Genomic DNA, 25,495 nt, shown 5'->3' with positions numbered 1-25,495 from the left:
TCATTATGGGGTATTATGTGTAGACAGGTGAGAGAGAAAAAAACAATTTCATCCATTTTGAATTCAGGCTGTAACACAACAAGATGTGGAATAAGTCAAGGGGTATGAATAACTTTCTGAATACTTTCTGAAGGCACTGTATATATTCATTAAAATAATATATGCTGCTCATGTGTCATTCAGACATGCACACATATGCATGGTGATTCTCTTACTGTTGTTACTCTGTAATATGATAGTTGATACTCAAATAATTAAGAAGGTTTAAGATATGGATAGAAACAGCCCACTTTCCTCTCTGGGAGATGTTGGTGGCAGGTGCCCCCTATCCCCATTGATAGCGTAGTCCAGTATAGAAACACGTTAGCACAATACATGGGTCTCTATGTCATTTGACTCTGTAACCAAGCCCTTCCTCATGCACATGTACATGCAAACCTCCACCTCACACACATGTGTGTGCATACAAACACACACACACAGTTTATTAATAGGACTTGTTTGGCCTGTCAAACTTGCTGGTAATCTTTAGGGGGCAGGAGTGAGAGGGGGTCTGAGAAGGGGGTCCAAAGATAGATGCCGTCCCACCCGCTGCTTGTCCTCCAGCCGATCTCTCCCTCTGCCCTCTACCCCTTTACCCCCTTGCCTCACTGTTGCACTTTTCCTCCAGCTGGAGATGGTGCTAGGCCACAGGCGTCAACAACCATGAGAGATTACACTGTTGGTTACACTGATACAGTATCTATCTCTATGCTTTTGTACCTCTTCTGTAAGACTAAGGGAGACTCTGAGGATATTCACAGGATCTGTGAGAACACTCTGATTGCATTGATTGCCATGGCCTAGTCCTCCAGACTTTTACACCAATAGGATGGGAGTGGGGGCAAATTATGTCATTCAATCGCCACATGATTGGCTTGTTGGCCTGTCAGTCAACCTTTCACTATATAGAAATCCTCAGATATAATTGAAGTCATCTGATGTCCCTTTATCTCCCTAGACATCAAAGTGATGACTGAAGAAGGAGTACTGGACATACACATATAGTAGAGTGGTCTTGTTTTCCCATGTACGCTGCCAGGTTGGGATGTATAAATAGGTGGGCTGTGTGTGTGACATGGGGGAGGGGGCTGGGGAGTTGTGGCTAGGGTAGGGGGGCTGGCGGTGCTCTCTTATGTGCTGAGACCCGAGAAGCCACCCCGGGAAGGTGATGACGGTTGGCCAGAAGGGCACGGATTCAGAGTATTTAGGGGTTAATTGAGCTTATTGGTCCGCTATTCACAGCCTTGACGTGACAGTGATTTAAGAGAATAGTGTGAGAGAGAGTGGGATAGAACAGGCTCTCTGATGATTGCAGCTCCTCAGAGGTGACTGGGGCACAGCGAGACTGGGAGGGCGAAGAAACATAGCCTTCATTTTGTTAGCGACAAGATAAGGAAAGAACTTACTTACCGCTTCATGCCACTCTGTGCGTACACTGAGTGTACAGAATACTAGGAACATCTGCTCATTCCATGACAGACTGACCAGGTGATGTCACCCTTATTGATGTCACCTGTTAAATCCACTTCAATCAGTGTAGATGAAGGGGAGGAGACAGGTTAAATAATTGTTAAGCCTTGAGACAATTGAGACATGGATTGAATGGGCAGAGGGTGAATGGGCAAGATATTTAAGTGCCTTTGAACAGGGTATGGTAGTAGGTGCCAGGTGCACCGGTTTGAGTGTGTCAAGAGCTGCAATGCTGCTGGTTTTTTGAGCCTCAACAGCTTCCCAGTGTATCAAGAATGATCCACCACCCAAAGGACATCCAGCCAACTTGACACAACTGTGGGAAGCATTGGAGTCAACTTGGGCCAGCGTCCCTGTGGAACGCTTTCGACACCTTGTAGAGTCTATGCCCCATCGAATTGAGGCTGTTCTGAGGGCAAAAATGGGGTGCAACTCAATATTAGGAAGTCATTCCTAATGTTTTGTACACTCTTGTACGTTTTACTAATTTTCTCTAAAACTCAGGTTCATTGTAAAATACAAAGGAGAGAAAGGTATTTAGAAGAGATATTAGAAACTAGAAGTTCATTCAAGATGTATTGTTTTTACTATGTCTGGGGGTTTTCAAGCAGTGCGTGACAGGTCTTGTGAAGAGAGATGGCAAATGCTAGTTTTACATTGATTTAGGAATATTGCTTATTACTTTAATAGCTACACCTGACCTTCTTGGCTCCATTTCCTTCCAGTCCAAATTTAGTCCTTCCACCTCAGCCTTAACACTGGAGTAGTTTACTCCTGCACTCTGACCCATAGTGAAATCTAACCAAGCCTAGCATTCACTATAACGGAGAATGCCTGCTGAGAATTCCTATTCCGGGAAAGCAGAATATAACATATTCTCCAGTTATATGACCTTGGCAAACAGGAATTGTTTTTCTGTTACCCGTCCACAGAAATGTGAATAATCCAAGTTCACGAGTTGCAACAACAAACTACCTGATATAATTTGTATGGCCCCCTTCGAAGAGTTATCTTTACACTCTTCCAAAGCCTTTCTGACCCCACTTTATCACCTTACAACCGTCCAATCACTCAAAACACCCCCCTTCCCCTTTCACTAGGCCTGCGACCACACAGTAGTATTGCTTTTCATTGCATTGCTCCCCCAGGACCAGTGAAAGAAGACGTGTGTATGCCCAGAAAGTTCAGTTTTTAAAAACAAAGGGGAAAAGGTTAACTCTCACAGATTGAGCTATTCAACATCAGGCTTCCCTTTCCTACCTCTCCTTATTATATATATCTGTTACAGACTACACGCACACATGCAAACACACACAAATTAATGCATGGACACACAATTAGACAGGAATTGCATAACTCTGCGAACACACACACAAACACACACACATTCTGTCTCTTCCTTTCACTTTGGACATGGTTAAAGGATAGATGAGAGTCAGGGGTTGTGGATTAGAATCCCTGTTTGTAGAGAGATTATATTAAATCTCCTTCAGTTTTCTCTACAGTACATGATATCGCACGTATCTTGACATAGTTTGGTTGGATGCTTTTGTTTGGACCTTTTTAATGAATCCTTCATATAGAACTGAGACCCCCGTTTATTTTTGAAATCCTTCAAAAAATATTTGCTTTGCTTGGCACCTCACATTCTATCCATACTTCTGAGGAGCCTGTCTGTGCTGCCTGGGTCCATTGATTTGGAAAAGTGCTGGGTTTTGCCTACCTCGTTAAGTGCCTGTGTTCCCTCCCGCTGATGGAGAGAGAGGAGAGGAGTGGACAAGGAATAGGCAGCCATTCACTCATTTTGTCTACTTGCCACCACCAGAGCTGTAAAGAACATTATCTTTCCACATCACTGAGAGATGGAGAACACAGATGGGTTGTGATGATGAAAGAATTTGTTCCTTTCAATTCTCTTAACCAGTTACAGAATAGCAGGACAATAATGGTCCAATACTGTAGTTCATGAGAGTTCAGAATATTAATAGTGCAGTAGTGCAGTAGATCATAACAGAGGGTTCGTCACTTTTGCACTCACCCACTGCAGTAAATTAGGCAACATATTTCCTGCTACTGAAATGGTTCTGAAACTACCTGAGAGCCGTGCCCAAACATTCAGTGAACACTCTACCCCACCCACACCTACAAGGGATTGCCCCTCATTCTATACGGTGAGACTTAGCTAAGCTCAGAGTATCAGAGCAGTAGAGGATTGGGACTGAATGAACAAAGAGTTAATTGCATGATCCGACCTCCAACAATATGCCATTGTGCTCCCTGTCAAAAGCAGTATGGCCGTCCAGATGTAGTGCTTTAAGTGAGAGGTGTCTCTTATTACACCCATAACGACCTCAGACAGCCAGCGTCTCTGGGAGAGCGATGTCAACCCAAGCTGTGGCAAGCTCTCCCATTGTTCTCCACAGTGTGTTTATGGCTTGGTGTCTGATATATGATAACCAATAAGTAAGAGGAGTAATAATTACAAGGCCCACACGTTGGATCGTCTGATTACTGTATGTAACACAAGATGGCTGGTTTGTTTGAAGGCCATTTATTATAAAGACATACTGTACAAAAACCTGGCAATGGCAAGCTGTGTTATATTGCAGTGTTGGAAAAGGGGGAGTGTGTTTGTGTGTGTGTGCGTGTGCGTGCGTGCATGCGCGCGTGCGTGTGTGTGTGTTCGTGCGTGTGTGTGTGTGTGTATGAGGGATTCGAATTAACATCAACATTTGTACTTTCTTCCAAGAAGTGGGAAATCAATTCTCGGGTTAACCACCTCTCTCATGTCTCCCTTCCTGATAGGTAATTCCAATCACTGTGCCTTTGTAATGGGTACCTAGTATTTCAAATGGACTCACAACTGTTCCACGGTGTGAGCTTTACACTTTCAGAAGCTATATCTAGATAAGTATATTTTTGTTAAGCCTTTTTTACTCTTAGGCCCTCTCACTTTGCCTCATGGCTTTGAAACCTGGGCCTTTTAGAAGCTAAGCATAAGCTAGCTCTTTCAATTACGTTAGAGAACTGTGAAGTATCATACTAGATTTACCAAAAGCATAATTCTGACGTGGAGCAAGATAACATCTCTGTGTCTGGAATGCACTTCCACTCTGGCTAGATGAGTATCAAGCCCCAATTTGAAATTGAAGGCAATGTGACAGCATATTTTACCAACTGTCAAATCTCATACAGCGCCACATTATAACACCAGGGGTTACGTGGTTTTATTGCCTACCTTCACCACCATTTGTCAGAAAATAAAGAAAAATAGTAAAAGCTTTCCTTTTTTTCTCTCTCTCTCCCTTTGATGCAGAATAAGCACTGCTGCAATGGACCAACAATGAAAATACATTAATTCACATCTGAAATTACTCCTTGGTGAGATCTCTTTCAGATATTTCTGACTGATTTCATGAAACCTTTTCATAAACTCGTGTTGGGGAAGCTGCCTATTTCAATATTTGATGCATTTTATACATATATTTCATTTACCCTTGAAAGCGCAAACATCTCATATTTAGCATCATGTGTCGGAGGTGCACCTAGTTCATGGGCCTAATGTGCACCTAGTTTATGAACATGTCTGATATTATTACCAAGTCCGTGATGTATTATGCTGTGTGTCACTGTCATATTATAAGCTGTTGGATCATACTGTCTCTTTGATCTATTCTGGTCTCTCTTTGGCCTTTCCCAAGATAGCCTCATCAATGGGATGTTGTGCATGAGTAGAGTCAGCTATATCACAGTGAATTAAAATATCAAACACTTATTTGAGATGTCAAGGGGGGGCAATTGTAGCCTACCATTCAGCCACTAGATGGTAACAATAGTATTTTACCTAGACACAAACACTGGCCCCATAACATGTGCCATGTTAGTGATACCAAAGATAATAATATACATTGTGAAACTGTATGATGAATAGTGACCATTTCACTACTCACTTAAACCATTGCAGAAGCAGAAGATTTGTAGCCTAGCATAAGATGACTATTTGGACAGAATGGGACATAGCCTATTGTAAAAAGAAAACAGTAGCCTAAGGATCATGATCACTCGGTTAAATTATAAGATTCAAGTATATCCAAACCTCACTCACCACTTTCAAATGTCCAAATAAAGAAATGTGGAATTAATATAGGCGTGCGCTTAAAGACGCTTCTCAGGTCAGTGGTGGGCGGTGCGAGATGGAAGCGTCGCGTCATGAGAGTGCCCACCCTCGCATTGGGTAAGAGCCGTAGATAGAAGAGAAAGTTCAGTGTTCTCAAACGATGGATGGAGAGTGGTTGTCCGAGGTAGAGTGAAATATATCTACTGCTGCAAACAGCTGCATGGATTCAACTTTAAACAGTTTTTATTCAAGGATAAGGAGTACACTTTCTGTAATGAACGTTATTTGAGCTCACCGACGTTATTTTCTCATTTCAATGCGAACTTCATTTTCTAGATTGAACTCTGCCGTGCTCGAATTGGCTCGGAGTCTTCCCTAATTCCGTGGAAGCTTTATTTAAAAAATATATCATAGACTAATGTTAACCTACTGCATTTGCGTTGTGTAGCAGCAGGAAATGCATTTGTAACAACGGATTTATAACGCTTATTTTTGGGTCTGTACTTACAATGGTAAAATAATATGGAAATATCCTCTTGAATTTACATTTGGTCTGAACAAATACAACGTGTTCTTACACTAAACATATGACTGAAAATAAGCATGGAGGGGTCTCCTTTGAAGATACTGATTTCTCTCTGGTGTCAGCTGGTGGTTGCTGGCTACAGTGTTGAGCTAGGAACCTACGACCTGGAACGAGGCAGACCAGCCAAATGCGAACCTATAGGAATCCCCATGTGCCAGGGCATTGGCTACAACATGACCAGAATGCCCAATTTTATGGACCATGACAACCAAAAGGAGGCTGCCATCAAGCTGAATGAGTTTGCACCTCTAGTGGAGTACGGCTGTGATGTGCACCTTCGTTTCTTCCTCTGCTCCCTCTACGCCCCCATGTGCACTGATAAAGTGTCTACCTCCATCCCAGCCTGCAGACCCATGTGTGAGCAGGCCAGGCAGAAGTGCTCTCCCATTATGGAGAAGTTCAACTACGCATGGCCTGACTCATTGGATTGCTCCAAGCTCCCGACCAGGAATGACCCCAACGCGCTGTGCATGGAGGCTCCAGAGAACGACACCAAGACGGAGATCAAGAAGGGAGAGGGCATGCTTCCTGTTCCCCCTCGGCCAAGGCAACCGGGTAGTGGTAACGGGCGCTCCACGGGCAGTCTGGGGTCCTGCGAGAACCCAGAGAAGTTCCAGTACGTGGAGAAGAGCCAGTCGTGTGCCCCCCGCTGCTCCTCGGCAGTGGACGTGTTCTGGTCCAGACGGGACAAGGACTTTGCCTTCATCTGGATGACAGTGTGGTCAACGCTCTGTTTTGTCTCCACGGCCTTCACCGTTCTCACCTTCCTCCTGGACCCCCACCGCTTCCAGTACCCCGAGCGGCCCATCATCTTCCTCTCCATGTGCTACAACATCTACTCTGTGGCCTTCATCATCCGCTCGGTGGCCGGGGCCGAGAACATCGCCTGCGACCGGGAGAATGGCGAGCTCTACATCATCCAGGAGGGGCTGGAGTCCACAGGCTGCACCATCGTCTTCCTCATCCTCTACTACTTCGGTATGGCCTCGTCCATCTGGTGGGTCATCCTCACCCTCACCTGGTTCCTGGCTGCTGGCAAGAAGTGGGGCCACGAGGCCATCGAGGCCCACAGCAACTACTTCCACATGGCCGCCTGGGGCATCCCGGCCTTGAAGACCATCGTCATCCTCACCATGAGGAAGGTAGCAGGGGATGAGCTGACGGGTCTGTGCTACGTGGGCAGCATGGACTCTGGCGCGCTCACCGGCTTTGTGCTCATCCCTCTCTCCTGCTACCTGGTCATTGGCACGTCCTTCGTCCTCACCGGCTTTGTGGCTCTATTCCACATCCGCAAGGTGATGAAAACCGAAGGCACCAACACAGAGAAGCTGGAGAAGCTCATGGTGAAGATCGGCATCTACTCCATCCTGTACACGGTGCCCGCCACCTGTGTCATCATCTGCTACTTCTACGAGAGGCTCAACATGGACTACTGGAAGTTCAGGGGGCTGGAGGGCAAGTGCGGGTCGTTCCCCAGGCGCCGGAACGAGGACTGCTCCCTGGATGCGTCGGTGCCCACCGTGGCGGTGTTCATGCTTAAGATCTTCATGTCTCTGGTGGTGGGCATCACCAGTGGTGTGTGGGTGTGGAGCTCCAAAACCCTGCAGACCTGGCAGGGCCTGTGCAGCAGGAAGCTGGCATCAGACAGGACTAGCAGGAAGCCCTGTGGCAGCGTGAGCTGCAGCAGCACACACTGTCATTACAAAGCCCCTGCCGTGGTGCTCCACATGGCCAAGACAGACCCTTACTCAGACAGCCCCACACATGTCTGACACTGACAGACAGTATATTACCAGTATGCAGTTCATTCAATGCTTTGTCTAAACGTATGGAGCTACTTGGGTGACATTGTAGTATATGGAAGAAGATTGAGAGGAAGGAGAGAAGTTATAATTCAACTGTCAATTGCTGCTTTTCTGTGCATTTGGAGGAAGCACACACTACAGTATGGAAGCAGAAACAGCTTTCCTTATTTCAGTATAAAAAAATAAAAATAATAATTTAACCAGGCAAGTCAGTTAAGAACAAATTCTTATTTACAATGACAGCCTACACCGGCCAAACCTGGACGATGCTGGGCCAATTGTGTGCTGTCCTATGGGACTCCCAATCACGGCCGGTTGTGATACAGCCTGTAATCGAACCAGGGGGTCTGTAGTGACGCCTCAAGCACTGAGATGAAGTGCCTTAGACCGCTGCGCCACTCCGGAGCCCGAGTTGATGCATAAAGGGAAATGTTCAGTATTGCTCTTTATAGACACACAAGATGTGTGGACTGTGTTACATAGAGATGCTCAACTGCAATGCAGAAAAGGACTTGCATGGACATTTTAAAGGAGAGGCATTGTTCTCCCCTGAACTGGGTATAAATAACTTCATAAATATGTTTAAATGTTAAACAGCCTATTTATTGTATATATATTTAATTTAAGTTTACTTTGGTTTCTCCCAAGTTTGATTGGAGTGAACATGCATCAATTAGGCTAAAGAGTAAACTCTTGAGAATCAAGGAAAATAAAGTGCCTCTTATCAAGTTCTTAAGAATAATAAAATATGGTATACATTTTCAAACTGCCGTTTGTATGTTTTTGGTCATGGTTTATTTACTATTATTAAGTTGAGCGTGAATCCTATAAATTTTTCAATATGGCTTAGCTTCATTATATTGATTGAGGAAATTATATTTAGTGGAGACTTGAGAGGAAATGCATTGCAAAAAATGTTGCATCTTACGTTCTCTTTGATAATAATTTGGCTCTATAATAAATAAATAAAAACATTTCTCACAAAATGAGAACTTTGTTAGATTATCTATGGCTATAGATATTCATGATTCATTCATTTCATTATCCCAGGAAGACCAGAATAAATCAGATGTGCTAGATTGGGTGAAGTAGACTGTAGGAGGGTTCATTCTCTTTTGCAAATGAAAAGGTGGCCTGATTTCTATGGTAATGCCAACATGCAAAAATCAACTGTAATCCTTTGGAGCATTTTTCTCAATACAATATAAGGATAAATACAACAGTTTATATTCCTAACTTTTGTAGCCTAATACGCCCATCTCTTCTCACTCCAATGTCGTAACCCCTTTGAATACATTGATCACAGGAGAATAAGGCCAACATTTGTTATTTATTTTCCGGTCGACCATTTGGTCCTTAATATCCTCTCTTGCCTTGGCCCAATTTTCTACAGTGAGAATCGCGCGCCAAATGTTCCACTGCGTAGGCTGCATATACTGTAGGCTACATCCTGGAAGCAACATCGACACACTATTCCTCAAAGAGAATCGGAGATGAATAGAGTGACAATCTGTGGTAAGTAGTCTCAATGTTCGGGTCATCATCTTTAAAGATACTTCGGGATTTTTGCAATGAAGCCCTTTATCTACTTCCCTAGAGTCAGATGAACTCATAGATAACATTATGTCTCGGCATCCAGTATGAAGGAAGTTTGAGGCAGTTACGTGATCCAATGCTAACTAGCGTTAGCGCAATGACTGGAAGTCTATGGTATCTACTAGCATGCTAGCAGTTACCATAGACATCCAGCCATTGCGCTAACGCTTGTTAGCAATTGTGCTAACACTTGTTAGCATCTTCCTTCAAACTGCAGGCAGAGACATACAAATGGTAGGCCTATCCAAGAGTTCATCTGACTCTGGGGAAGTAGACATAGGGCTTCATTGCCAAAATCCTGAAGTATCCCTTTAAAATGCGGGAGCTGTTCACAGAGAAATATATTTAATTAATGGGTGTGCTAATCCACTATTGTGCCCTCTCCCTCTCCTCAGCTCTGTTTGATCCCCATGCAAATACATGGCACTTTGATCCAGGAGGACGAATTTGAAGTAGGCCAACAAGATCTCAGCACTAGTCCAACGCTTTAGATCTAAATTGGGAGGAAATTAATTGAAGATTTGTATTTGACCAAAATGTTTCACAAATGTCATACTATATCCTCCATATTGGTCATTGGTTGCATGGTTTTGTCTCAGTTTGAATTTGGGACATTAAAGCCATATGTATGCAGCAACTGTTCAGTAGGCTGCAATTAGGGTGTCAATGTCAATTATAAACACACACGAATATAAGAGACCATTTGTTTCACAGCAGGCTTGCTGGGATGTATGGTGTTTGACAGTAAATGTAATTGTTTATTATGTCTGTGTAATTGTGTTCTGTGTCAGGCAACATATGGGGTGATGCCATATGTGGTGTCATTACATCATCAGACTGCTGCTCACTTTAACGTTTAGATTTTGTCAAGTTTTATAGATGGTTGTGTTGTTTTGGGGTTAGATACCATCAACTTCAAGATTATAAAAACTTAACAACTGCATTCAAATTCAGAAGATTGTGGCAGGTCAAAACTAAAGGAATTTACTTAACACAATCTTTGTAGAACAGAGTAGTGTATATTGTATTGTATTATAGTGTGTGTGTGTGTGTGTGCATATGTAAGGAGGGAGAGGGAGATGGGGGTTAACCTCTGTGTTTTCCTTGCATGGACATTGTAGACATTGTCCATTGCTTGGCAGAGAGAGCTGAAGTCTTGACATCGCCAACCGCATTTAACTATTAAAAGTGAGTGTGTGTTTTATTTGGAGCATGTCGCAGGGACTGGAGTTAAAGCCACATGCATCTGTTCACGTACGGTTGAACGAGCTGCTGGCTTCCTCTCTGGTTTACGCTCGGTGACATGACCCAGTGAGGTGAAACACTTGCCCTAAAAAACAGCAAAGAAAGCCAGTCCCACCTGTGGTTTCTGTGATTAGATAGGAACTGCAGTGTGTTAAGGGCTGAGTAAGGAAATATGGAGCTACTTTATTTATTTGTGTGGCTGGACAGAGAAAACAAATCCCCAAAGACAACATGCAGTGATTGGAGGAACAGGGAGCGTTTGGAAACGTTTGTTGTTTATAAACCTTGCTCAATGGGGCTTGTTCAATGATTGAACATTTTAGTGCCAGTAGCTTGGGTATTTTCTAGCTGTTCTCCAGAGGAAAAACTTGTTCAGACTCACAACACTACTGAACTTCTATGTAGATGGAAGGGAGGGGAAGGGAGTATGGAGCTGGGCCCAGAATACCTAAAACAGAGTTTGTTTGAGCTGTGTGTCTTGTGGGGCGCCATACCTGTGGCCAACAGTGTAAAGCTGAATTTAAATACAAACGAGGTGATAATAATATGCCATTTAGCAGACGCTTTTATCCAAAGCGACTTACAGTCATGTGTGCATACATTTTTACGTATGGGTGGTCCCGGGGATCGAACCCACTACCCTGGCGTTACAAGCGCCATGCTCTACCAATTGAGCTACAGAGTCAGTCGACGAAAAATTCAAGATTCATCGGAGGAATTGGGTAAAAAAGCATCCGACGTGCCGACTGCTTCAAACTCTAATTAATACATAGAGCAAAACATACCTCTGGTAACACGTGCCCTCCACACACACACACTCCTGAGGTCAGCACTCTAGAACCGGTGCCAGCCAATCAGCACAACCCTGGAAAGAATCCCCACACACTTTTTTGTTTTTTACAGAAATGCTCAATTTCAAGAGTGAGTAAGCTTGGTCTTGGTCGAAAGATTTTGCTTGGCCAAGGCACTGTTTTTTCAACCAGAAGGCTCAGGGGGTTAACCTTGAGGGCTTATCTTTCTTTAACTGCAGTCTGTGGGACAGAACGGACTCAGTGTCTGTCTGTCTCTGCACCTATCTGAAAAAGTTCAAAATTCGAGGGGACTTCAACATACTGTATCTACCTTGTCTATGTCTCTAGCTACTCTCTCTGGAACGCTACAGTGTATTGACTCAGAATGGAGAAACATGGTATATGGATCTGTATCTGGTTTGTTATATATATATATTTTTTTTATTATAGTGTGGGAGGAGGTTGATTTATCACACAGTGGAGTATTACATGAACTGTTTAGGCTGGGTGAATAAGATTTATTTTCAAGGTGGGTTTATTAAAAGTTAAGGGACTATGTGATTGTCTGGGCGGTCGGTGGGAATAGAAATCCGGCTGTCTGGTCATGCGTCTGATTAGAGAGGCGATCGTTATAGCACCGAGGCCCCTCCCTCCTAGCCCTAAACCGCTGCCTACCCCTCGGGGGGTGCAGGGGGGGGAAGAAAAGAAAGCATCCTTCATTACCCTGCTGCTGTCCCTCCTCTGCCCTCCCCCACTCCCCCTCAGTACTATCCCTTTCCTGGGCCGTTTTGATGTGTAAATGAGTGCATTGAAAACCTGCAGGCCCGAAAGAGATGCTTTCCATGAAAATGCACCAGTCTGAGAGCAACGGAGTTCACACAGCTCAGGCCCTTCATTACTGGCCTCCCACTGGGCTCCCAGTCTGCCAGTTCAACACCGTCTCTCTCGCTCTCTCTTACCAGCACACACACATTCACTAACCAGCACACACACACACACTCACACAATGGCACACACACAGTTTTAACTATTTAATACACATGCAAAAATATTAACATGTTCATATATCCAGTACATACAACTTCCAACAAAATCCAAGCCTAAACTTCTGATAAAGTGACTAGTGTGAAAGAAGAACCTTACTTTAGCCTGGGTTGAAAAAATAGCAGAATTTGAGAGACAAGGCCATTGCTGAAAATTGGGATAATATTTACCATGTAAATTAAATTAAATCAGAGGAAAACGCAAAGATTTAGAGCATTCATTTTCTGCTGTATTTTTTCAATGCCTTGGAATTTCAGAAACATTTCAGATAATCTTGAGCTATTTAGTAAGCCGGAATGATATTGTTGCGACACAGAGCTAATATCTCTGTTATAACAGATGGTTACCCAAACTATCCATGTCTTTAAAATATTATGCTGTTTTTCCAACTACATGATAGGTATGAACAATCGTAACTCATTATAATGTAGTGTCTTCATCTCTGTTCTTTTCTGGCTTGCCAGTGATGTATCATATCATGTGCCTTTTCACATCTGAAAGCCCTAATATCTTCACGTTGTAAGAAGCCTCAGTCTCAACCACCATCTCTGATCCTCATTCCTGTCATCCCAATCATCAACACTTGAGACATGCATACCAATGGAACAGTCAAATTTGATGTCAATATGAGAAATTAACTCTAGAGCCGGTAAGGATCAGTACAAAGAGCATACAGGAACATTTACCACAGATAGCAGTTTAGTTGAATTCGGGACAAACAACTCCATTATTGTAATTAGTTTACATTTCCCAGTTTTCCATCTTTCCATTCGTCTTTTTTGCATGTTTATTTTCACAGTCTTTGATCAATAAATCAGACAGAACTCTAAAAAACTCTCATTCCTTTCTCTCTTGCCTCTGGACTGGTGGATGAGTCAGAGAAGAGAGGGAGGTTCCGCCTATCTTGCTGTGAAGCCGCTAACAAGCTAACAGCGTCGCTGGGATCATAATCGGCTTTGCCTTCTTCTCAGATACATTGATTTCATTGCATGTTTATTTAATTTCATTGCATGTTCATTTAATTTCAGTGTTGCTTATACTATTTAGATTTAACCTCATCCTTTGATTTGACCCGGGGTGCAGTGACTCGGGGTGGAGGCTAGCAATGGCAAGCATTTGTTTGAGGGTTAAAAAAGAATGTTGCCCCTTTCATCGTGTTGTTGTGTTGCACCATAGATCAGAGGCTTGGGATTATGTAGGTCAGGCATTTGAGAGAGAGAGCACCCCTTTTGTAGATGCCATTTTGAATCGGTTGCTAGGCAGCACCCCTCTAATCGCCAGTACCATAGTCTCTTTTGAGAGGAGATAAAGAGAGCAGGAACTACAAAAGACAACAAAATCAACAACAGCAACAAAGAACACAAAACCGTGCTGCATTATGACCTGCTTTATAGAAACACTGAAAAGGAGAAGGGAAGTGTAAAGGACAGGATGTGAGTCTGAGTCTTCACCCTGCATGCCTCTCTCCACTACCCTGCTTTGTATGTCTGCCTGCACTTTACGCCTCTCTCTGTTTGTCCCCATTACTTTCAACTGCGAGAAAACAACCCTGTCTGTCACACTAACTTACCTCCTAATCCCAGGAAACAACATGACACACCGTTTCAAAATGGCTGGTAGGTGTGTATTGCCAGGTGGGTGAGGAGGATGAGAGCTGCTTGCATCTCTGTTGGCTGGCAAGTGTGGCTGTCACACTGTTACCCTGTCCTAAAATGTGCTCATGTCACGCTCAGCCATCAAAGGCTGGCCCCACGGGTGTGTGTTCCTCTTAGAAAGCCAGCCCAGCACAGCCTTCCTCCTCTCCCCAGGGTAGACTAAAACTTCCAAGTTCCTCTCCCTTTGAATTCACTCCACACTTTGATTTGAACTTTTAAAACTCTGAGTGCTGTTTCATATTTATGGACTCCAATTAACATTATTTCAGTCAAAGCATTTTCAGTACCACCTGAAAAACCACCTGAGAGCTCAGGTGTACATATATTTTGACATATTTTGTGATGTTACCTTGGCACGCTGACCCAGCAGTATCGCTAACAAACCAGAAAGAACAATGCATTGCGATTGAGTGACTGAGATGAATGAACTGAGTACTGAAGGGTTTTCAGCAGTGGTGTGATGTTCAGCATAGCAGAGGTGTGTGTTGGTTGATTGGGACCTACCCATGAGGCACACACACACACACACACACACACACACACACACACACACAGGAGTGATTTTGCCCACTAGCCCTGGAGGCCTATAAGCCCATTGTGAAGCGGCTGGTAGCTTTATAGAGGGGTGTAATGAGAGCGACCTCCCCCACCAAAACAATACCAACCCCCCAATCACTCCAACCCCAACCCCCCAACACAGGGAGGGAAGAATGGGGACTGGGGAGGTGGGGGGCCTACTTAATTAAGCACACCCCCAGGTGGGAGGAAGGAGGGATGAAGGGGGGGCTGAGTGTCGCCCCCCTGTACCAATCAAACCAACCAGTGGAGTATGGCTGTTCCACTAGACATGCTCTGTGTTATGTTCTCTGTTCTATACCATTACCAGTAAACACCCTATATTCAGTGGCTTGCGAAAGTATTCACCCCCCTTGGCATTTTTCCTATTTTGTTGCCTTACCACCTGGAATTAAAATTGATTTTTGGGGGGTTTGTATCATTTGATTTACACAACATGCCTACCACTTCGAAGATGCAAAATATGTGTTATTGTGAAACAAACAAGAAATTAGACAAAAAAACAGAAAACTTTAGCATGCATAACTATTCCCCCCCCCAAAGTCAATACTTTGTAGAGCCACCTTTTGCAGCAATTACAGCTGCAAGTCTCTTGGGGTATGTCTCTATAAACTTGGCACATCTAGCCACTGGGATTTTTGCCCATTCTTCAAGGCAAAACTGCTCCAACTCCTTCAAGTTGGATCGGTTCCGCTGGTGTACAGCAATCTTTAAGTCATACCACATATTCTCAATTGGATTGAGGTTTGAGCTTTGACTAGGCCATTTCAAGACATTTAAATGTTTCCCCTTAAACCACTCAAGTGTTGCTTTAGCAGTATGCTTAGGGTCATTGTCCTGCTGGAAGCTGAACCTCCAACTCAGTCTCAAATCTCTGGAAGACTGAAACAGGTTTCCCTCAAGAATTTCCCTGTATTTAGCGCCATCCATCATTCCTTCAATTCTGACCAGTTTCCCAGTCCCTGCCAATGAAAAACATCCCCACATCATAATGCTGCCACCACCATGCTTCACTGTGGGGATGGTGTTCTCAGGGTGATGAGAGGTGTTGGGTTTGCGCCAGACATAGTGTTTTCCTTGATGGCCAAAAAGCTCCATTTTAGTCTCATCTGACCAGAGTATCTTCTTCCATATGTTTGGGGAGTCTCCCACATGCCTTTTGGCGAACACCAAACATGTTGCTTATTTTGTTCTTTAAGCAATGGCTTTTTTCTGACCACTCTTCCGTAAAGCCCAGCTCTGTGGAGTGTACGGGTTAAAGTGGTCCTATGGACAAATACTACAATCTCCGCTGTGGAGCTTTGCAGCTCCTTCAAGGTTATCTTTGATCTCTTTGTTGTCTCTCTGATTAATGCCCTCCTTGCCTGGTCTGTGAGTTTTGGTGGGCGGCCCTCTCTTGGCAGGTTTGTTGTGGTGCCATATTCTTTCCATTTTTTAATAATGGATTTAATGGTGCTCCGTGGGATTTTCAATGTTTCTGATATTTTTTTATAACCCAACCCTGATCTGTACTTCTCCACAACTTTGTCCCTGACCTGTTTGGAGAGCTCCTTGGTCTTCATGGTGCCTCTTGTTTGGTGGTGCCCCTTGCTTAGTGGTGTTGCAGACTCTGGGGCCTTTCAGAACAGGTGTGTTTATATACTGAGATCATGTGACAGATCATGTGACACTTAGATTGCACACAGATGGACTTTATTGAACTAATTATGTGACTTCTGAAGGTAATTGGTTGCACCAGATCTTATTTAGGGGCTTCATAGCAAAGGGGGTGAATACATAAGTTATTTTTTTAATTTCACTTCACCAATTTGGACTATTTTGTGTATGTCCATTACATGAAATCCAAATAAAAATCAATTTAAATTACAGGTTGTAATGCAACAAAATAGGAAAAACGCCAAGCGGGATAAATACTTTTGCAAGGCACTGTAGGCCTACATCTTTTAGCCCAAAACCTCTCCTTAAGTACCCCCAGCCATTTCACCTATTTTGTCTGTTTCAGTACCAACACATCTGATTCAACTAATCAAGGGCTTGATGATTAGTTGAGCAGTTGAATCAGATGTGTTGGTGGTACTGAAGTAGATCAAAGTGGAACGGCTAGAAGTGCTTGAGGAGGTTTGGGAAACATTGCTTTAGCCCAACACACTACCTCTTCCCCCTGCCAATTTACCCCTGTCTGTGTTTCATGGGCAAAGAGAACCCGATAATTCAATAGCCCCGTTTATACCTGGTGCTAACATGGGTCGTTTGTCCAGATCTAGTCTACATTCTAATTGTGCCCACATTTCCAGAAATGTGTCTACACATGGTTTTAAATGTTTCTGTTATCCATCCACTGTGTCTGCATTGTGACCAGATTTCCTGATCCCTTCCTTTATGCAAATTATTTCACAGCTATTCTTTCAGAATAATATTTATTGTAAGACACATATTGATGTAGTTAGTCTATGGTGCCACCTGTCAATGATTTTAGAGGGCGTGGTTTCTCTGTCCAGATCTGTCTACACAGTGTGTGTCTGACTACCTCCGGAGGTGGGCAGGATGATATGATTACAATCAGATCACAATGTGTCTTTTGATTGTCTACACCTGTCTAAAATTGTGGGCATAATCAGAATGTGGACAAGATCAGGACAAGGGACGCAAGTTACAACCAGGTATAAACGGGGTTATTGAGACAGTTCTTTAGGCAGTTCAGACATATTGGCTCCAATTTTTCCTATCATCAATTAAGCCTGTTCTCTGGCCAAAGGGGTGTTGACTTAGGCTGATCACTGTACATTAGACTGCTCAGCACTAAGAGGAACCAGCTGGCTGTCTATAGGCCAGAGTAAGTCACACACACACTGGAACTTTTTTGTACCACAAATGAAGGACTGCTCAACCACCCCAAACCTAAAGAAAAAACGATTCTTGCATGAGAGTTATTCTTTATGTTAAAACTAACATGGTTCTCCATTATGGCGTGTCGAACATTACATGCCAGCTCGATGTAGAACTGAAATCAACTGCCAGCCAATATAGGCTTTGGAAACAGTGAGGTGGTTGGTCGGTGATGATTCTGACTGCAAGTGATGGTTGGGTGAATTTTCAGGTCTAGCTGCAGCACTTTCGATCACTAAGTTCGATACCTCAGTCTTCATTTTCTCTGTCGTCACACTTCATCCTGCGTTGGCATGAGGCATGACTTGCCTTGTTCTGGTAATAATACATTTCCTGTGTAGTTGGTCTGCTCTGCATCTGGCCTTGTTTACAGGCCAGAGAAGAGCCTCATTAAGGCTTACACACCGCTGGGCGGATGTGTCCATAAAGTACCTATTAGTGGCTCCAGACTGCAGGCCAGAGCCACAGTCACACTGGGCCAGCCTCTAGCTCTATTACACCATGCCAGGCCCTTCAGCACCAACAGGGAACAAATCAAATCAAATGTTACATGTCACATGCTCCGAATACAACAGGTGTAGGTAGACCTTACAGTGAAATGCTTACTTACAAGCCCTTAACCAACAATGCAGTTTTAAGAAAAATAAGTGTTAAGTAAAATAACAGTAGCGAGGCTATATACATTTACATTTTAGTCATTTAGCAGACGCTCTTATCCAGAGCGACTTACAGTTAGTGAGTGCATACATTTTCATACTTGCCCCCCGTGGGAAACGAACCCACAACCCTGGCATTGCAAGCGCCATGCTCTACCAACTGAGCTACAGGGGACCACCGGTACAGAGTCAATGTGCGGGGGCACAGGTTAGTCGAGGTAATTGAGGTAATATGTAGGTAGAGTTAAAGGGACTATGCATAGATAATAAACAGAGAGTGGCAGTAAAAGAGGGGGTGGATGGGCGGGGGGGACAATGCAAATAGTCTGGGTAGCCATGATTAGCTGTTCAGGAGTCTTATGGCTTGGGGGTAGAAGCTGTTAAGAAGCCTTTTGGACCTAGACTTGGCGCTCCGGTACCGCTTGCCGTGCAGTAGCAGAGAGAAGAGTCTATGACTAGGGTGGCTGGAGTCTTTGACAATTTTTAGGGCCTTCCTCTGACACCGCCTGGTATAGAGGTCCAGGATGGCAGGAAGCTTGGCCCCAGTGATGTACTGGACCGTACGCACTACCCTCTGTAGTGCCTTGCGGTCGAGGCTGAGCAGTTGCCATACCAGGCAGTGATGCAACCAGTCAGGATGCTCTCGATGGTGCAGCTATAGAACATTTTGAGGATCTGAGGACCCATGCCAAATCTTTTCAGTCTCCTGAGGAGGGGGGGGGGGTGGGTGTTGTCATGCCCTCTTCACGACTGTCTTGGTGTGTTTGGACCATGATAGTTTGTTGGTGATGTGGACACCAAGGAACTTGAAGCTCATCGATGAGAACGGGGGCGTGCTCGGTCCTCCTTTTCCTGTAGTCCACAATCATCTCCTTTGTCTTGATCACGTTGAGGGAGAGGTTGTTAGTCGTGCCCGGCCATGCAGTCATCGGTGAACAGGGAGTACTGGAGGGGACTGAGCGTGCACCCCTGAGGGGCCCCCGTGTTGAGGATCAGCGTGCCAAATGTGTTGTTACCTACCCTTACCACCTGGGGGCGGCCCGTCAGGAAGTCCAGGATCCAGTTGCAGAGGGAGGTGTTTAGTCCCAAGGTCCTTTGCTTAGTGATGAGCTTTGAGGGCACTATGGTGTTGAACGCTGAGCTGTAGTCAATGAATAGCATTCTCACGTAGGTGTTCCTTTTGTCCAGGTGGGAAATGGCAGTGTGGAGTGCAATAGAGATTGCATCATCTGTAGATCTGTTGGGGCGGTATGCAAATTGGAGTGGGTCTAGGGTTTCTGGGATAATGATGTTGATGTGAGCCATGACCAGCCTTTCAAAGCACTTCATGGCTACAGACGTGAGTGCTACAGGTCTGTAGTCATTTAGGCAGGTTACCTTAGTAGACTATGGTGGTCTGCTTGAAACATGTTGGTATTACAGACTCATTCAGGGACAGGTTGAAAATGTCAGTGAAGACACTTGCAAGTTGGTCAGCGCATGCTCGGAGTACACGTCCTGGTAATCCGTCTGGCCCTACGGCCTTGTGAATGTTGACCTGTTTAAAGGTATTAAACATGGCTAGTATTGTTGTCCAGCTGCAGCTGCAGGGTGTCAGGGATAGGGCTGTATTTCTCTTGTTAGGTCAAGCCTGTGTGTGTTTGTGTGTGTGTGTGTGTGTGAGAGAGATTTCAGAGTGATACCCTGAGAAAGAGAGAGAGAGGGCACTCTGAGACAAAGCCCTCAGTGAATTCCACAAGTGTTTTCAGTTTGAAGTGTCATAAAATAGTTCCTTGGGGGGAGACAGAAGGGAAGGAGGGATTAGCAGTACTCCCTGTGCTCTCACGAGCTGCGGTCCTGCTCACACACACACACAGTGTAACCAACAGCACTATCTAACACTCACACAGTTGGGACACGCAACACAACCAAACACTCCTCCAAGGGCTCTGCTACTAAAACAAACGGCCGCAGGGGAGCTGGGAACTCTGCAGCAACAGAATGCTGTAGCAGAGGTGGAAGTGATCCCTATGTTTGACTCTTAACACAGGGGCCCCCCAGGGGTGTGTCCTCAGCCCTCTGTCGTTCACCCACGACTGCGTGGCTTTGCAAAACACAAACCCCATCATCAAGTTTGCTGACGACACCATGGTTGTAGGCCTGATAACCAACAACGACGAGTCAGCCTATAGGGAGGAGGTAATTTAACTTGCATTGTAGTGCCAGGACAACAACCTCTCCGTCAACGTCAGCAAAACAAAGGAGTTGATTGTTGACTTCAGGAAGCAGAGGAGGGAACATGCCCCGATCCACATCAACCGGACTGCAGTAGAGATAGTCAGCAGTTTTAAGTTCCTCTGCGTCCACATCACCGAGGACTTGACATGGACCAACAACTCCACCACTCTTGTCAAGAGGGTGCAACAGCGTCTCTACATCCTAAGGCGGCTGATGAAATTCGGCATGTCCCCCGGGTCTTGTCTAAATACTACTGCTGCACCATCGAGAGCATCCTGACCGGTTGCATCACGGCCTGGTACGGGAAATGCTCCGTCTACGACCGCAAGGCCCTTCAGCGGGGGGTGAAGACAGCCCAGTACATCACTGGGACCGTGCTCCCACCCATCCAGGACATCTACTCGAAACGGTGCCTGAGGGAGGCCCGCAGCATCATCAAGGACCTCTCACACCCCAGCCACGAGCTGTTGTCTCCCTTACCGTCGATATCGGAGCATGAGGTCTGATAACAACAGGCTCAGAGACCGTTTCTATCTACATGCCATCAGACTGCTGAACACTTGAACTGGACTGACCACCTGCTCTGATCCTCCGTAACTTAGCACACATGCACTCACTCATGCACACACCCACACAGGCATAAACACACACACACACACACATATACATTCATTTTTATTTATTTTTTATTTAACCTTTATTTAACCAGGTAAGTTCTCATTTACAACTGCGACCTGGCCAAGATAAAGTAAAGCAGTGCGATAAAAACAACAACACAGAGTTACATATGGGGTAAACAAAACATAAAGTCAAAAATACAACAGAAAATATGTGTGTGCGAATGTAGTAAGTTATGGAGGTAAGGCAATAAATAGGCCATAGTGCAAATAGTTACAATTTCATATTAACACTGGAATGATAGATGTGCAAAAGATGATGTGCAAATAGAGATACTGGGGTGCAAATTAGCAAAATAAATAACAGTATGGGGATGAGGTAGTTGGGTGGGCTAATTTCAGAATGGCTGTGTACAGGTGCAGTGATCGGTAAGCTGCTCTGACAACTGACGCTTAAAGTTAGTGAGGGAGATAAGTCTCCAGCTTCAGAGATTTTTGCAGTTCGTTCCAGTCATTGGCAGCAGAGAACTGGAAGGAATGGCGGCCAAAGGAGGTGTTGGCTTTGGGGATGACCAGTGAGATATACCTGCTGGAGCGCAGACTACGGGTGGGTGTTGCTATGGTGACCAGTGAGCTAAGATAAGACAGGGATTTGCCTAGCAGTGATTTATAGATGACCTGGAGCCAGTGGGTTTGGCGACTAATATGTAGTGAGGGCCAGCCAACAAGAGCATACAGGTCACAATGGTGGGTAGTATATGGGGCTTTGGTGATAAAACGGATGGCACTGTGATAGACTACATCCAATTTGCTGAGTAGAGTGTTGGTGGCTATTTTGTAAATGACATCGCCGAAGTCAAGGATTGGTAGGATAGTCCGTTTTATGAGGGCATGTTTGGCAGCATGAGTGAAGGAGGCTTTGTTGCGAAATAGGAAGCCGATTCTAGATCTAACTTTTGATTGGAGATGCTTAATGTGAGTCTGGAAGGAGAGTTTACAGTCTAACCAGACACCTAGGTATTTGTAGTTATCCACATACTCTAGGTCAGACCCGCCGAGAGTAGTGATTCTAGTCGGGTGGCCGGTGCAAACAGCGTTCGGTTGAAGAGCATGCATTTAGTTTTACTAGTGTTTAAGAGCAGTTGGAGGCTACGGAAGGAGTGTTGTATGGCGTTGAAGCTCGTTTGGAGGTTTGTTAACACAGTGTCCAATGAAGGGCCAGATGTATACAAAATGGTGTTGTCCGCATAGAGGTGGATCCGAGCGTCACCAGCAGCAAGAGCGACATCATTGATATACACAGAGAATAGAGTCGGCCCGAGAATCTAACCCTGTGGCACCCCCATAGAGACGGCCAGAGGTCCAGACAACAGGCCCTCCTATTTGACACATTGAACTCTATCTGAGAAGTAGTTGGTGAACCAGGCGAGGCAATAAGAATGCGGTGGTTGACAGAGTCGAAAGCCTTGGCCAGGTCGATGAAGACGGCTGCGCAGTTCTGTCTTTTATCGATCGCATTTATAATATCATTTAGGACCTTGAGCGTGGCTGAGGTGCACCCATGACCAGCTCAGAAACCGGATTGCATAGCGGAGAAGGTACGGTGGGATTCGAAATGGTCAGTGATCTGTTTGTTAACTTGGCTTTCAAATACTTTTGAAATGCAGGGCAGGATGGATATAGGTCTGTAACAGTTGGGATCTAGAGTGTCACCCCCTTTGAAGAGGGGGATGACCGCGGCAGCTTTCCAATCTCTGGGGATCTCAGACGTTACGAAAGAGAGGTTGAACAGGCTAGTAATAGTGTCACGCCCTGACCTTGAGAGCCCTGTTTTTCTCTAGTTGGTTTGGTCAGGGTGTGAAATTCTAGATGTTCTATTTCTATGTTGGCCGGGTGTGGTTCCCAATCAGAGGCAGCTGTCTATCGTTGTCTCTGATTGGGGATCATACTTAGGCAGCCATTTTGCCTACCTTAGTTGTGGGATCTTGTTTCTGTTTGGCTTGTTTGATGTTTAGCCTCTTGAACTTCACGTTCTGTTGGATTTTGTTATTTTGTTGGCGTTTATTAAAATAAACGACTATGTATTATTATTGTAGATTTATCGGTGGTGACAGTGTTTCCTAGCCTCAGTGCAGTGGGCAGTTGGGAGGAGGTGCTCTTATTTTCCATGGACTTTACAGTGTCCCCCAAAACTTTTTGGAGTTAGTGCTACAGGATGCAAATTTCTGTTTGAAAAAGCTAGCCTTTGCTTTCCTAACTGATTGTGTATATTGGTTCCTGACTTCCCTGAAAAGTTGCATATCGCGGGGGCTGTTCGATGCTAATGCAGTACACCACAGGATGTTTTTGTGCTGGTCAAGGGCAGTCAAGTCTGAGAAGAACCAGGGGCTATATCTGTTCTTAGTTCTGAATGTTTTGAATGGGGCATGCATATTTAAGATTGAGAGGAAAGCACTTTTAAAGAACAACCAGGCATCCTCTACTGACGGAATGAGGTCAATATTCATCCAGGATACCTGGGCCAGGTCAATTAGAAAGGCCTGCTCGCTAAAGTGTTTTAGGGAGCATTTGACAGTGATGAGCGGCAGGTAGCTTAGTGGTTAAGAGTGTTGTGCCAGTAACAGAAAGGTCGCTGGTTCTAATCCCCGAGCTGACTAGTTGAAAAATCTGTATATGTGCCCTTGAGCAATGCACTTAACCCTAGTTGCTCTGGATAAGAGCGTCTGCTAAATGACTAAAAATGTCAAATGAGGGGTGGTCGTTTGACCACGGACACAGGCAATAAGGCAGTGATCACTGAGATCCTGGTTGAAGACAGCGGAGGTGTATTTAGAGGGTACATTTGTCAGGATGATATCTATGAGGGTGCCCATGTTTACAGATTTAGGGTTGTACCTGCTAGGTTCGTTGATAATTTGTGTGAGATTTAGGGCATCTAGTTTGGATTGTAGGTTGGCCGGGGTGTTAAGCATATCCCAGTTTAGGTCACCAAGCAGTACGAACTCTGAGGATAGATGGGGGGCAATCAGTTCACATATGGTGTCCAGGGCACAGCTCGGGGCTGAGGGGGGTCTGTAGCAAGCGGCAACAGTGAGAGACTTATTTCTGGAAAGGTGGATTTTTAGAAGTAGAAGCTCAAACTGTTTGGGCACAGACCTGGATAGTACGATAGAGCTCTGCAGGCTATCTCTACAGTAGATTGCAACCCCACCCCCTTTGGCAGTTCTATCGAGATGGAAAATGTTGTAGTTGGGGATGGACATTTCTGAATTTTTGGTGGCCTTCCTAAGCCAGGATTCAGACACTGCTAGAACATCAGGGTTGGCGGAGTGTGCTAACGCAGTGAATAACTCAAACTTAGGGAGGAGGCTTCTGATGTTAACGTGCAAGAAACCAAGGCTTTTACGGTTACAGAAGTCAATAAATGATAGCGCCTGGGGAGTAGGAGTGATACTGGGGGCTACAGGGCCTGGGTTAACCTCTACATCACCAGAGGAACAGAGAAGGAGTAGAATAAGGATACGACTAAAGGCTTTAAGTACTGTTCTTCTAGTGCGTTGGTTACAGAGAAAAAAAGGGGCAGATTTCCGGGGGCGTTGTAGAATAGATTCAGGGCATTATGTACAGACAAGGATATGGAAGGATATGAGTACAGTGGAGGTAAACCTAAGCGTTGGGTAACGATGAAAGAGATAGCATCACTGGAGGCACCGATTGAGTCAGTCTCCGGGTGTATGGGGGGTGGGACAAAGGAGCTATCTAAGGCAGGTTGAGCTGGGCTGGGGGATCTACAGTGAAATAGTACAATAAGAAATAACCGAAACAGCAATAAGCAAGGCATATTGACATGGGAGAGAGGCATAAAGCAATCACAGGTGTTATTCGAGAGAGCTAATACAACAGCTGGTAATGGCGACAAAGTTTGGGCTGAGGCTAAACATAAACAGGATGCGGTACCGTATAAAGGAACAGTCCAGCAGGCATCAGCTGTATAGCTGAGTTATCATAAGGTCCGGTGAACAGCAATAGGAGAGTTCGGAGGTAGTTCGGGGGCTGCTACAGCACTGGCGAGCATAGGCCACGGCTTGCGTGTGCTAGCGGGCCGGGGCTAGCAGATGGATCTTCGTGGTCGACGTCATAACAGGAAGCCTGTTGAAACCACATCAGACGATATCGTCGGCAGACCAGTCGT

At 44.9% G+C, this 25,495-nt stretch overlaps 1 protein-coding gene and 1 long non-coding RNA gene across 2 annotated transcripts; both read left to right on the top strand.

Moving 5' to 3' along the window:
* The first annotated feature begins 5,736 nt into the window (after positions 1 to 5,736).
* LOC121567551 lies at positions 5,737 to 10,380 on the top strand. Its single transcript, XR_006001116.2, has 3 exons — positions 5,737 to 5,813; positions 9,414 to 9,535; positions 10,012 to 10,380. It is a non-coding gene; the product is annotated as an uncharacterized LOC121567551 (long non-coding RNA).
* Positions 5,783 to 8,258, top strand: LOC121567544 (frizzled-9-like). Its single transcript, XM_041877674.2, has one exon. The coding sequence runs from the start codon at positions 6,233 to 6,235 to the stop codon at positions 7,985 to 7,987; it is 1,755 nt and encodes a 584-aa protein (XP_041733608.1). The 5' UTR covers positions 5,783 to 6,232; the 3' UTR covers positions 7,988 to 8,258.
* Positions 10,381 to 25,495: the final 15,115 nt, after the last annotated feature.

The sequence above is a fragment of the Coregonus clupeaformis genome, chromosome 6, assembly GCF_020615455.1.
Source record: "Coregonus clupeaformis isolate EN_2021a chromosome 6, ASM2061545v1, whole genome shotgun sequence".
NCBI classification, from domain to species: Eukaryota; Metazoa; Chordata; class Actinopteri; order Salmoniformes; family Salmonidae; genus Coregonus; species Coregonus clupeaformis.
Note: the sequence above shows the minus strand (reverse complement) of the source record. Positions and strands in the feature narration are given on the sequence as shown.

Excerpts from the sequence above, each read along its gene's own strand:
- LOC121567544 (XM_041877674.2), top strand. The coding sequence starts at position 6,233 with ATGGAGGGGTCTCCTTTGAAGATACTGATTTCTCTCTGGTGTCAGCTG.